Source organism: Myotis brandtii, unplaced genomic scaffold (assembly GCF_000412655.1).
Source record: "Myotis brandtii unplaced genomic scaffold, ASM41265v1 scaffold158, whole genome shotgun sequence".
NCBI lineage: Eukaryota > Metazoa > Chordata > Mammalia > Chiroptera > Vespertilionidae > Myotis > Myotis brandtii.
The window spans coordinates 1,415,936-1,430,216 of NW_005355753.1; the positions used below are offsets into that span (position 1 = coordinate 1,415,936).

At 56.9% G+C, this 14,281-nt stretch overlaps 1 protein-coding gene across 1 annotated transcript in view; it reads right to left on the minus strand.

Annotated features, from left to right (window-relative positions):
* SLC5A11 (solute carrier family 5 (sodium/inositol cotransporter), member 11) overlaps window positions 1-14,281 on the minus strand; it is a 44,531-nt gene that overhangs the window by 8,401 nt on the left and 21,849 nt on the right. Inside the window, exons 6-10 of the mRNA XM_014536261.1 lie at window positions 13,950-14,054; window positions 12,270-12,375; window positions 9,607-9,687; window positions 7,966-8,171; window positions 2,689-2,824 (exon numbers count right to left, since the gene is read on the minus strand). Coding sequence (XP_014391747.1) covers window positions 2,689-2,824; window positions 7,966-8,171; window positions 9,607-9,687; window positions 12,270-12,375; window positions 13,950-14,054 — 634 coding nt within the window. The remainder of the gene's footprint in view (window positions 1-2,688; window positions 2,825-7,965; window positions 8,172-9,606; window positions 9,688-12,269; window positions 12,376-13,949; window positions 14,055-14,281) is intronic.

The following is a 14,281-nucleotide window of genomic DNA, read 5'->3' on the forward strand; positions in this document are numbered from 1 at the left end:
CACCCCCCACCTCCACTGTGACTCCTCCCTTTCGCCAGGTGGACTCACGCCCACAAGGAGCTCCCAGGCCCGCCCTCTGCTCTGTCCTTCCTCGCTGACGGGCACCATGGCCTTCCCGCCACCTCCTGTGGCAACCGGGAGCCACCCCTGGTCGGGCGGGCAGCCCCACCGCGCTCACTCCAGCTCCCCCTGGTTCTCAGGCAACACCTGCGTCACGGTGACCATTTAGGGCCTCGAGGTCAAGTGCACCCTGGCCTCGGATGCTGGGGCTCGCAGCATCTCCAGGCGAGGTTGAATATTAGCCTCTATGTTTCTATCTGCGCTGAAACTGCTCATTTACTCAGCGTGACCATGTGAGCCCACAGTTTAAAGGTCCAGAGTGTGGCTTGTTCTCTTGCTAATGGGGCATAAACCTAAGGGGCGGCAAAGCCCCAGACCTTCCTTCCACTGGGAAGCCCAAGGGCCAACGGTCCCCGCACCCCGCTGGTCCGCCTAGAGCCCCCCCCCAGCACCCCGCTGGTCCGCCTAGAGTCCCCCACACCCCGCTGGTCCGCCTAGAGTCCCCCACACCCCGCTGGTCCGCCTAGAGTCCCCGCACCCCGCTGGTCTGCCTACAGTCCCCGCACCCCGCTGGTCTGCCTAGAGTCCCCTCCATGCCCCGCTGGTCTGCCTAGAGTCCCCTCCATGCCCCGCTGGTCTGCCTAGAGTCCCCTCCATGCCCCGCTGGTCTGCCTAGAGTCCCCTCCATGCCCCGCTGGTCTGCCTAGAGTCCCCTCCATGCCCCGCTGGTCTGCCTAGAGTCCCCTCCATGCCCCGCTGGTCTGCCTAGAGTCCCCTCCATGCCCCGCTGGTCTGCCTAGAGTCCCCTCCATGCCCCGCTGGTCTGCCTAGAGTCCCCTCCATGCCCCGCTGGTCTGCCTAGAGTCCCCTCCATGCCCCGCTGGTCTGCCTAGAGTCCCCTCCATGCCCCGCTGGTCTGCCTAGAGTCCCCTCCATGCCCCGCTGGTCTGCCTAGAGTCCCCTCCATGCCCCGCTGGTCTGCCTAGAGTCCCCTCCATGCCCCGCTGGTCTGCCTAGAGTCCCCTCCATGCCCCGCTGGTCTGCCTAGAGTCCCCTCCATGCCCCGCTGGTCTGCCTAGAGTCCCCTCCATGCCCCGCTGGTCTGCCTAGAGTCCCCTCCATGCCCCGCTGGTCTGCCTAGAGTCCCCTCCATGCCCCGCTGGTCTGCCTAGAGTCCCCTCCATGCCCCGCTGGTCTGCCTAGAGTCCCCTCCATGCCCCGCTGGTCTGCCTAGAGTCCCCTCCATGCCCCGCTGGTCTGCCTAGAGTCCCCTCCATGCCCCGCTGGTCTGCCTAGAGTCCCCTCCATGCCCCGCTGGTCTGCCTAGAGTCCCCTCCATGCCCCGCTGGTCTGCCTAGAGTCCCCTCCATGCCCCGCTGGTCTGCCTAGAGTCCCCTCCATGCCCCGCTGGTCTGCCTAGAGTCCCCTCCATGCCCCGCTGGTCTGCCTAGAGTCCCCTCCATGCCCCGCTGGTCTGCCTAGAGTCCCCTCCATGCCCCGCTGGTCTGCCTAGAGTCCCCTCCATGCCCCGCTGGTCTGCCTAGAGTCCCCTCCATGCATCCCCAGTGGTGGGTGTGCAGGAGGCAGCTGATCGATGTTTCTCTCTCATCGATGTTTCTAACTCTATCCCCTTCCCTTCCTCTCTGTAAAAAAAGATCAATAAAATATATATATTTTTTAAAAATGAGTTCGCGTGTCACCTCTGACACGCGTGTCATAGGTTTGCCATCACTGGCCTGGAGTCACCCCGCGCCCTGCTGGTCTTTTCAAGGCTGGAACCTCCTCTCCACTAACACCCGTCAATGGCAGAGGTAATGGGTGCTGAGTCGGAGGGGGTCAATGGGGACACATGTAATACTTTCAGCAATAAAGATTTTTTTAAAAAGTGGGTGCTGAGGCCCAATTTGTAATACTGATAGCAATTGCTATGGAATAAAAGTGGATGCCCCCAAATCTCTGGTTCAACCTTAGACAAAATTAATACTGGACCAGCCTGGCTGGCGTGGCTCAGTGGTTGAGCATCGACCTGTGGCGGGAGGAGGGGGGGCATCGGGTGGAGCGCTCTGCCTTGCCTCCCTGTGAGCTCAGGGGTGGACATTGAGGAGCTTTCTTCCGTCCAGATCACCACTCCCAGCACCCAGCACTCCCAGTAACACCACCCAGGCCTGCTCAGTCCCCCTTCACACACACACACCAACACACACCCCCCAACACACACACACCAACACACACACACACACCGACACACACACACACACACCAACACACACACACACGCTTTGCTAGCCCGGGTTTTTGTTGAGGAAAATCCCCCAAAGGGTTCCATTGGGCCAACGTTACCCCGGCCCGGACACTGAGGGGTGGGAGGGGCTCTCAGCATGAGGCCCCAGGGACCTGGCAGAGACAGCTGGCCTCCACCCCACTTGCTGGCCCTCGGGATGTGCCCACTGCTGGGAGGTGGCAGAGAGCCGGGCAGACACCTGCTGCATCACCAGGAAGGGCCTCCAGCCACGTGTTCTCAGCAGGTCGGCAGAATGTTCTGGACACTTCACAGGCCTGAGTCGCAGACCCGCGGCCTCCCCTCCCGCGACCTCCCCTCCCGCGGCCTCCCCTCCCGCGGCCTCTCACCTGGGAAGAGGACACGGCTGACCATGCCAGGGAAGACCATGAGGAAGAGGGGCAGCACCTTCAGGTACGCGGCCATCAGGGAGCCCGCTTTGGCGTGGGACAGGTTCTTGGCCGCCAGGCTCCGCTGAACGATCACCTGGAAGACAGTGGGTGAGGCGCTGGCAGCACAGTCCTCGCAGGCGCAGCGGGCTCAGGCCTCGGTTCGCCCGGCTTCTTGAGGAGGCGTCTCTCTCCTCTTCCCACCCCCTGTGGTCAGGGGGGTGACCACCGCCTCCGCCAGGAAGCCTGAGACCGAAGTCATCTCGGAGGGAGGAGGCGAGGAGCTGGAGGACGGAGAAGCCGTTCTGATGGCACCGTTTGAGCCCTCAGTCCGGCTGCCAGGCTGGCTTACGTGCCGATCTGCACACTGGTAGCTGGGGTTCAGTCCCGCCCCCACTTCTCCGCTTGTGGTCCTGGGCAAACACTTTCACCTCTCCTTGCCTGTTTCCCGATCGATAAAATGGGGAGCATGTGAGAACTGTTTCGACAATTAAATGAAGTCTAACCATTTAGAATATTTAGAATAGGGTCTGACAACTGCCCAGTAAATATTCATTGTTACTGTTGATATTACCACCTCTCCATCAAGAAAATAAAGACTTAAACTGTCTTTTTCCTGCAGACAACTGAGGTCCTCACCAAATCAGCCAAGAATCCGAAAAGGGAAGTGTCGGGAGGTGGGATCTGCCCCGGCCCCCACCACCCCCCGCCTGTGGCAGCTCCGCAGTGCAGGCATGCACATCTCTTTGGGGGAAACTGTTTGAGGGGTGTCTCATCTCCAGGCCCGTGGACCCTGTCACATAATTGCCAAAATGATCGAGGACAATGTCCAACTCAATGACAACGGCACCACCTGAGCCTGCGGACACGCAGGGCAGGCACCTGTCCCACTGGACACCCCAGTCAGCAGCCAGGACCCCAAAGAGCCCGGTCACAGGTGGCCACCCAGACTGGAGTCTGCTTGTGTAGCTTTCAGGCCCTAAAAGGGACAGTAGTCAGGTGGCACTGAGTAGGTAACCAACATCTGGCTGGGAAGAAGAAGGTGACCAGGAGGAATGAACACGTGGGAGCAGGGCCCTCACCCATCTCCGCTCACCCGCCCGGCACCTGGCACACATCTGCCCCCTCCCTCCTCCTACAGCAGCGGGCACAGACGTCCCCTCTCTGGTGGGAAGGCGGGAGGCCTGTCAGGAGAGGTCGTGGTGGTGGGCTTGGCGACAGACCTGTGGCCTCCCCTCGGAGCAAATGAATAGAATGGTTAGAAGCTCAGACAGACTCAGGCATGGATCCCCGCCCCACCAGGTCTCTGTGAGCGCGGACAAGTTCCTTAAAGTCCCAGCCCTCAGTCTTCCCATCTGCGGAATGGGGATCCCAACTGCTTGCTCTGAGGTGCTTAGCAGTTCTTACGCAGAGAGACCACTAGTGATTATTGTCGTCACTGCTGCTGTTGGATGAAACCAGAGGAAGACGTTCAAACAGGTCCCCAGAAGAGAAGGGAGTTAGCGTTAGAGCTCGGAAACCAGATCAGACAGCCACGCAACCACAGATCAGACACGGGGAACAGCTAACACTGGCCATGGCCGCAGCAGGAAGGTGGTCGGGGGACTACCCAGCAGGTGTAATAGCCTGGCTGCTTTTTGAGTGATCTTTGTCCTGGTGGTGGAGGGGCCTTAAAAAGACCAAGGCGAGAAGCCAGCGCGCCGGTCTGGCTGGAGTGAGGAGTTAAGAGAGGGACCGCGAGGGCCTGGCGCATGGCTGCCGACAGGATTGGGATGTCTGGGCTTGTGGCTACGGCACACACTGTGCCTACGTCTTGTCTGGTGCCTCCTCAAAAACTCTCTGTCGGGTGAGGTGAAGGTAGGCCTTGCCAAGATCTACCCCCTCAAAGCGAATGACTTTCCCCAGGGTGTTTTCTGACGAGGAGACTGGTCCCCTCGATCCTCCTCCAGCCTCCAGATTGGATCCCACGGCTCAGAGCTTTCTCTCCTGCTTCCTTAGGCCTTGGGTCCTGGAGCATCTGGAGAAGGGAGAGGCCTCGGTGGGTACCAGCCCCTTTCTTCTCAGGAGTAAACTGTGTCGTTACCATGGCGATGCGGTGGCAAGCAGGACCACGTTGGAGCGCCTTTGGTTTTATTGTGGACATCAGTGTGGGAGTCTTCCTAGTGTCCTGCCCCTTCCTTTGAAATCCATGTCCTCTTCACAAGCTGCCAATCATCCTGGGCACAGCGCCCGGCCCCGGGGTCAGCACCCGGCCCCCGCTGGGCCAGCCAGAGCCGGCACTGCATGGCTGGATTTGGACTTAGCAGTTGCCAGCCCCTTCCTGTTGGCTTGGGTGGGAGACAATGAAGTCAGCGGGTGAGAAAGGAAGACGATGGTGCACTGGCCGGTGTGGCTCGGCCGTCAGAGTGTTGGGTCGTGGGTTTGATTCCTGGTCAACGGCAGGTACCTCAGATGCAGGCTTGATCCCCAGCTCCCGGGGCATGTGGGAGGCAGCCGATCGATGTGTCTCTCACATTGATGTTTCTCTCTCTCTCCCCTTCCTCCTTCCCCTCCACTCTCTCTAAAAAATCAATGGAAAAAATATCCTTGGGTGAGGATTAGCCAAAGAAAGGAAGACAATGGTGAGGGAACCTGTGAGGGGAACCAGACCGAGTCCACGGTTCCTGGAGCCACTTCAGCGCCTGCAGTCTGTGCTCCATGAGCTAACGGATGCCCCACCTCTCCCAGAGCTCATTCAGGTTTGATACCCGCCCCCCTGCACTGCTCCCGCCTGGATGCTGCCCGTGAAAGACTAAGATGTGGGAGCTGCGTGCCCGAGGCTGACAGGCGCAGGGAGGCCTCCCTCCGGAGCCCGGAGCCACGGTGTTTAGAAGTTGGTGTCACTGTTTCTGTCGTTTCTCAGGATTCCAAACAGGCACCTCTCATGGGGAGCGGAGGCCCGTGAGCACGCGGTGGAGAAACGTGAGGGTGTCACGCCTGCAGATGCTTCTTCCTGCTCCGTGACGCGGGGAGCCGCAGTCCTGGCCCGTCCACGTGGAGCCCAGGAAAGAGCCTGCTTTGGCAACAGCCGTTTCTAGGGAGGAGCTGGGACCGAGGAGAATCCTGGCTCTTATTCCTCGAAGTAGAGCCTCCAGATACGAATTTAGGAGACAGCGGAGCACGTTTCCAGGCAGCTGTGCTGCTCAAAAACCCACCAGCCGGGGAGGGTGTCCCTGGGCAACAGCCTCCAGGCTCACAGTGTTCGAGAAGGGAGTGCACTACGCATGGCCGGCGGGGCGATGGGGACAGGCACCTGCCGTGTTACTCCTATGGCTCCTTAGTCACCTCCTCCGTGTCTGCCCAGCACGATCCGGACCGAGCTCGCAGTCCGTGAACAGTGGGTGTCGCCTTGCCTGTCTTCTGCTCTAACAGGAGCCTAAGGCTGTGCTGGCGAAGGCATCGCACGGTGACCACAGTCTTTGGGCTCTGCCGACCCAGCTCAACAGCAACGCGTCGTCTTCATCGTCATCATCACTGTCGTCGTCATGGCGCGTGGGGCTCACTCGGTTCCTGCACCCTCTCGCCCTCCCTGGCCCTCGGAAGGAGGCCGAGCCCCCTCGGATAAGCCTCCAATTCTTGAACAAAGCAGGGTGGCCGGCGGTGGCCTGGAGGGTCACACTGCGGTGCAGCTCATTCGGGCCTGAGGACTCGCAAGGAAACGGGCAGAGGTTGACTGATGTAAGCTGGCCAGCGGTGCCCAGCAGTACCGTAAACCGTGTAAAAACCTAAGTGTTTTTAATGGTTTGCATATTAACTGTCCCTGCAGCAAGAGCACCGTGAGCCAGTCCCCCACGCTCCCCTCTTTCAAAACTATCAGTAACCCCACTTAACAGGAAACGGAGGCTGAGGTGCTAAATCGTGTCTCACGGAGATGCTGCCTGGACCGGATTCTGGGTCTGTTCAAGGTGGAGCCCACGCTGTCAGCCTAGACCCGACCTGTCTCCCTGGGCTCCCCGACCTCAGCTTTCTAAGGAGGGGGCGGGGTCTGCCGCTTAAAGGGGCCGCGTGGGGTATTGCACAGTCGCTGCGATGGTGCTCAGCTCTCACACAGACCTCGCTGCACTCTCGGCAGTGCCTTTCTTAGTTAAACTCGCATCAGCTCTAACTGTGCAACTGAGCCTCTAAAATGGTACGCGGATCTGACTGTTGATGTAACAGAAAACAAAACAAAACAAAACATTTCAACCGGTGACATAGTCACTGGGTTTGAAACCTGAGAAAGTGGCTGTGCAGGGAAGTGGTCCCGGCCCTGGCGCCTCTGCCCACAGTACCTGCTCTTTTCCGTTTAGGCCCGTCTAGGCGCGCCCACCCGGAGGCCTCCATGCACATCCCAGTGAGTGCGGAGGTTCAGTCTGTTCTCTTTCCTGCACAGACGGGCGTGTAACACACTGTTGTCGTCTGCTTTCCTCCCTCTGTTCTCACACCAGCTACGCGTGCCTGACAGCTGTGCTCTGCGGTGCCCTCTGCTGCCAACGCTCCTCCCGCCACCACCAGATGGAGCCCTGCTCTCCTCCCTGAGCCTGCGCTCAGGTCACCCAGGCACATCTCCCCTCACCCCCCTATTTAGAATTGCACCCCACACCCAACCCCTCTGTCGCCGCTCTGCTTTTTAAAAAATATATATTTTCATTGATTTCAGAGAGGAAGGGAGAGGGAACGAGAAATAGAAACATCAATGATGAGAGGGAATCATTGATTGGGATGCCTCCTGCACGCCCCCTACTGGGGATCGAGCCCGCACCTGGGCATGTGCCCTGACCGGGAATCGAACCGTGACCTCCTGGTTCATAGGCTGATGCTCAGCCACTGACTCAGCCCGCCGGCCCTGCTCTGCTTTTGTTAATGCCACTCACCACCTGTGACATGCACATCACTTACTTACTGTCTGTCTGTCCCTCCACGAGCCCTGCGAGCCCCGCCGGTTTGTTTACTGGTGATTTCTAAGTGCCTGGCACTTAGATGACGCCCAGAGAGTGTTGAGCAAACAATACCCGGCCCCAGTTTTATCCTCCCTTAGAAGGTTTTCTCTCCTTTGCTTCCCGGGCAGCCGGCAGGGTGTATTAAACTTTGCCATCAAGTGAGCAGAGCAGAGCCGTGATCAAGGATGGTGGGGGAGAAAGGCAGACGAGAGAACAGTGCGGGGAGGAGGCGGGGCACAGCCACCCCACAGCGTGCTGAGGGCGCTGGCGCGGGTCGTACCTGGTCCGTGCACCAGTACCAGAGGGACGGCATGGTCATTCCAATCAGGATCCCGGGCCACGGGAGGTCGGAGGTCAGCGGGTCTCGGAAGATATGAAAGGCATCCTCCCGGGGCAGCCCGCAGCTGCTGTTCTCAGTCCGGTTGGTGGCCAGGGCCAGGAAGTACTTCTCCATCAGGCCGTCCAGCCCTCCGACCGCAGCAAAACCTGGACGTCAGAGGGAGCGCTTGCCAGGAGCTCGGAGGGAGCCCAGCAGTAGCAGGATTGGTGGAGATAGTGAAACCCCACTCAGGACGGCTACCAAGGAAAGTTAGCACCTTAAGGGTCTCAGCCTCTTCTTTTTGTTTTTAATGCCTTTGGTAGCGAGTATGGATTGCTTTTCAGAATAATATTGCTAAATGCATCACACAAAATAGGTAGGCTTGTCAAGGAAATCAAATGTAGGAAAGGCAATCATCAAACCGTAAAAGCTACTATGAGCTAGTAATTTATGTATTTGCCCATTAAGTAGTAAAAACCTAGCAGGGGGGCTAATAACAATTTTGTCTCAAAGTAGCCCTGAGCACAAACAGGGTTTCAATGCATCAGCATCAACTGTAAGAACATCTGGATAAGAACGTCTGGGATATCCTGGGGTACCAAAGGCACAGACATGGCTAATATTGCCATGGTTTATTGCCTACATTTGTAATTGAAAAATGCAACATTTCAATGATAGATTCATAAAATAAAGGTGGTTTCTGCGCCCCCACCCCATCCAAGGTTCACAGACACCCTGAATTCTGCTCAGAGGCCCCAGGCTACGCAGCCTTGCATTAAGGAAGCATGCTTTCTCCTCTGAACGTCTCAGCGCCTCTCAGTTCAGGTATTGCAAGAGTGGTGCACAGACGTGTGGCCTTGAGCTAGCGACTCCCCTCTCTGAGGCTGTTTCCTCATCTGTCAGTGGGGCCCCGTGGCGCCAACCTCACGGGCTGGATGGAGCTGGCTCATCGAGACACTACCCACAAGGGCACAGTGTCTGCATAAGCGTGAGCGACTCCAAGAAAGAATCAAGTACTGCCATTTGGAATCTGCTTCTTTCATTCATTGGAAGGATTCAGGGTTACCTCGAAATAATGTGGCTTTCACCAGATTACACAGTGGAAGGCATTTTTTTTTTTTTGGTATGGTAGACTGAGATGACTATCGTAAACCCTAGGCCAGCACTAAGATGGAACAAGTAAACAACTGGCAAGTAGTAGATTTTAATCCAACCCTATCTATAATGACATGAATGGAATTAACCCGGAGACAAATTGAAAGGTGGAGATTGTCAGATTAGATTTAAAAAGCAACTATATGATGTCTATAAGGAACCTGCTTAGAATATAAAGACATAGATAGGCTAAGAGTGAAATGATGAAAAAATATCCCCCCTTTATTTATTTATTTAATCACTCATCCATATTAATATAGGCGAGCTATTAATTTTTACTTTAAAAAACCCAGCAAGTTCTCATGATAAGCACCGTTTGCTTTCCGCTAAGTCACCATGCCTCAAGCAGGACTTCCGACAGCTGGGTGTGCTGGTCCCAGCGGTGAGGGCAGATGCCCTGCTGAGGGAGTGCCCGCATCCACCCCAGTGGCCGGGGACCCCACTTACTGTAGCCCATCAGGGTGAATGCTCCTATGAGCATGATCACAGTCTGCAGTGCATCCGTGTAGATCACAGCGGCCAGGCCACCTGGGGAGGGAGGGGCGAGGACTGAGCTGAGGGTCGGGCACTGACGGGGAGGAGTTACTCTGCATCACAGAGGGACCCCGACAGTCACGACCCAGCCGTGGAGATCTCTCAGTGTTAACGGTCTGCAAAGATGGCCACAACACCCGCTGCGCATTCCTGTTCTGCAGCTCAGCTCTGCCGCCCCGTTCGCCCCGTTCGGGGTGAGGTGAAGTCGATCTCTCTACCTCCCAAGCACGGCTGGCTCTGACCAATGATATCGTGCAGCTCCAAGCCTCGGCCTCCAGGGGACCTCGGCTCCTGTGCTTGCTCCTCTGTTGCCCTAAGAATATGCTTCCTTTTTTTTTTTTAATCCTCACCGGAGAATATTTTCCCCATTGATTTTTTTTTTTTTTTTTTAGAGAGAGAGTGGGAGGGAGAGAGGGGGAGAGTGCGAGCGAGAAAAACACTTATGTGAGAGAGACACATCGACCAGTTGCCTCCCAAACGCACCCCGACTGGACTGGGCCGAGAATTGAGCCTGGGACCCTTCGGTCCGAGGTCTAACGCTCTAACCATTTTTGCAACACTGGCCAGGGCCACCATGCTGCTTTAAGGAGCCCTGCCTAGCCCAGTGGAGGATGGTCCTCATGGAGGGAACGCCCAGCTGACCGCCCAGGCAGACCCCAGCCCTGGGAGTGAGGCCCTCTGGCTCCAGCTGGCTGTTCCCGGTGCCACCTAACAACAGTTCAACGGAGCAGGCGGGACCAGCAAAACCCACCAGCAGACAATACGGGAAATGAATTGTGGGCAACGATCACCATTGTTTTAAGCCCCTAAGTTTGCCAGTGTCCGTACCCAGTAATTGCCAAGTGACACGGGAAGTGGTGCTTGGGCCGCAGTCCCACGCTCTGAATACCTTTGCTTCTAACATGAGAAAAGGGATGCGAGGTCTTCAGAGCCCTAACAGGCTTCCCGCACAGGGTCATGGTGGTTGGCCTCAGAGGATTCTTGGTTTTGCCACCAAAAAAATGCTTGTAATAATCCTGGTCAGGGCAGTCTTTCCAGTCTCCTCCCTCCCCCTCCCCCTTCCCTCTTCCCTTGTCTGACATAAACACGTGTACCGGTGGGCAAGGTCACTGCAATAAAGTCCATGCCCGTGGGTGTGGAGTTCTCCTGTGACGCTCCGTCCTTGCTAACAGGCCCTGCCCCGAGTGGGAGAGACCTGCCTGGCTTCTGGCCCAATGCCCTGCTGTCCTGCCGGGTAGTTCACCGGCTGGAGCATGGTGAGAACCCGAAGTTTGGTACCACTGACGCCCACCATCATTTCGATGCCAAGGTTTAGGGGGCATTTATCATGTGCCAGGCACTGGGCTTAGTATCTCATTCGATCGTCGCTGACATCTGGTGGGTCCCCACTTAGTTCTACACAGTGGGATACAGAGGCGAACAAAACAGCAGGCCGCCAGGCCTCGCCGAGCTCACAGTCTAATGGGGAGACAGGCCCAAACAAGGAGACACGAAGATAAACTGCACCCGTGGCCGGCCTTTCCCTTCCCCTGGGCTCAGGCACACGCTCCTCTCCGTGCTGAAACCTCAGCCGCGATCTTCCGGCAGCAGAGGCCTTTGCGTGGTTCCACAGCACATAGCCCTCGATCCAGGCTCATTTCGTGTCCTTCCAGGCTCCGGTCCCAGCCCTCCGTGTCACTGCCTCGCCTATGGGCGGGGCACAACCTGGACCTGTGCTTGCTCAGCCTCAGCCACATCTATCGCCCTTGCTGTCCCGCAAACAGGCAAACCGTGCTCTCATGTCAGAGCCTGCGATCGTCCTTCCCTCTGCCTGGAGCGCTTCCCCTGCGCCTCATGGCTACTTCCTTCATCACTCAGGTCTGGTTCAACTGTCACCGCAGCTCAACATCCCATGAAGAAACCCTCCCCACACTCCCCAGCTCAGCCGCTGAACTTTCCTGCTTGGCGCTTGCTAGTTGTGACAATACACCTGACATTGTGCGCTGGTTTCCTTGTTCACGCCTCCCATCCCCACGAGCACGTAAGCTCCTTTGGGCAAAGACTTTGTCTCTCCGTTCGCTGCTTCACCCTCCTCCCAGCACGATGTCTGGCATACGGGAGGTGATATACATACAACAGAATAAGCCGATTACACCAATAAGAGGCAGAGAAGGTGAGGCTTCAAAACCAGATACTCCTCTACGCTGTGCCAGAGTCCAGTAGGTCTAGGATGCAAGTCTGAGGGGCAGAGACGAGGCTGCCCCGCCTCGGGCTCCAGAATAAGGTGGTCTGTGGCCCAGCCTGTTCAGTGCATGTGAGACACGGGCACAGCGCCTGGTGGGTCCTCGATAACCAGGTCTTGAGTAATTGGGAAATGCTTGTGCAGCTGCGCTGCACTTTAAATCCTCTCTCTTATGGGCAACCTCCTTCCTTAGGACAACAGCCAAGAGAAATCATGTTATCTGAGGCAATGAACTGGAGTTTAATGGATAAATGGTCTTAACACAGTAGAACACCAGAAGACGGGCTGGGAAAAGATGGGGTGGCACAGCCCCTGCCCACCACCCCTCCCAGCATCACCCCTTATTCAGTCATACCTGCAATAGTGTATAGAGCTGTGATGGCCAACAGCCCAACTATGGCCAGGTACAGATCCAGTTTCAAAGACTGCTGAATAAAGATGGCGCCTGCATACATGTCCACCTGTTGAAACATAAAGTGAATGGATGGATGGGTAGGTAGATGTGTGCTTGGGTGGATGGATGCATGGATGGGTGAATGGGTGGATGGGAGGATGGATGGATGTGTGGATGGATTGGTGGATGGATGTGTGGGTGGATGGATGGATGGACAGATGTGTGGGTGGACGGGTGGGTGGGTGAGTGGATGGATGGATGAATGTGTGGGTGGATGGGTGGGTGGGTGAGTGGATGGATGGAGCTGAACATCCTGCAAGGGACTGGCAGATCACTGAGCTGGTGAGCTGAGCCTCAGGCCACAAAATAATCCAGATTTAAAAGCCTCCTAGAGGTGGGTCCCTCCCCTGTCAGAAGACTCATTCACCTTCATTACTTTTCCTCCATTAGAATGGAAGCTTGATGAGGGTATTATCAAGCTGTATTTCTGGCTATATTTCTGGCTGTATTTCTCACCACTGTTCCTCCAGCACTTGACATGGAACCTTGCACATGGCTGGGGCTCAATAATTATTTATTGGATGGATGGATGGATGGATGGATGGATGGATGGATGGATGGGTGGATGGGTGGGTGGGTGAGTGGATGGATGGACAGATGTGTGTAGCAGAGGTTCCCCCAGCCTGGACTCAGGCAAACACAGAGGAATCATACATTTTGTTTCTTCACCCATCTCCTTCCAGATTTGGGGGTCTCAGACTGGAGCCTTGTGGGCAATTACATTTGAGACCCCTTCCCTGGGCTAATACAACAACCTCCTCAGTGGTCCCGTTTCTGCCCTTGGTCTTCGTACACCCCGCCCTCACAGTGCACCTAATCGCACGCGGGCGTGGTCATCTCGTCCTTCCCCCAGGAAAGCCCTCCAGTGGCTCCAGGCCCACAAGGGTCTTGAATAAGTTAGAGTTTCATGCCAGGCCCGTCGTGATTTGCCTGCTGCCTGGCTTCATTTCCTTCACTCGCCTCCTATTCCCAGTCCTCGGGGTCCTCGGGAACAAGTCACGTCCACCCATGCCACCCAGCTTTGGCGTGTTCTAATTTATCTTTCTGGAATGCCAATTCCCTCTCTCCAAACGCCTCCTCCGACAGAACTTCCCTTGTGGAGGCTTCCCCGGCGTGGAGCCAGTTACTGTTCGATGGAATGGCACTCCTCGGGCCCCCTCACCCTCACACAGGACAAGCTGTCCCGGCTCCAGCTGGACGAGACAGTGTGAGCCAGGCTGGCTGAGCGGCACACGCCCCTGCTCTTGGCCACTTCCCAGGAGCTCTGCCCATCCAAGGGCGGGGCGGGCAGCCCAAGGCCATCAGCACTGCTGATCACTGCTGATCGTGGTCTATCTCAGGAGAAGATCGAAGTCCCGTGCAGTCAGTGACCCGCCCCGCCCGAGGCGTTGCCAAGGAAGCTTTGGCAGGAGCTGGGAGTCCCTTCCTCCACCCTTCCCCCTGACACCCTCTGCCTGTGCTCACCTACCCGCCCAATGTCCTCGAGGTGCCCTGGAGCTTGCCCAAGGGAAGGACAAAGTTCATGGGTGGAGACACCCAGCAGGGGCCCTGGCCAATCTCCCCAGCAGGTCCCCACCTTACCGAGATCTTGGTGAAGATGTAGATAAACAGGTAGAGCACAGCCAGGAGGGTGGGGATCCTGTTGCCCCCGAAGCGTTTCCGGAGGTATTCTGGCATCGTGGTGACCTGGGGCCAGAGCCCAGCTTTCACCCCATCTGGCCACGGCCTCAGGGCACCAGCCCCCCCACCCCCAACGCTGCACACACATGGTCTAGGGCAGGGGTGGGCAAACTTTTTGACTCGAGGGCCACAATGGGTTCTTAAACTGGACCAGAGGGCCGGAACAAAAGCATGGATGGAGTGTTTGTGTGAACTAATATAAATTCAAAGTAAACATCATTACATAAAAGGGT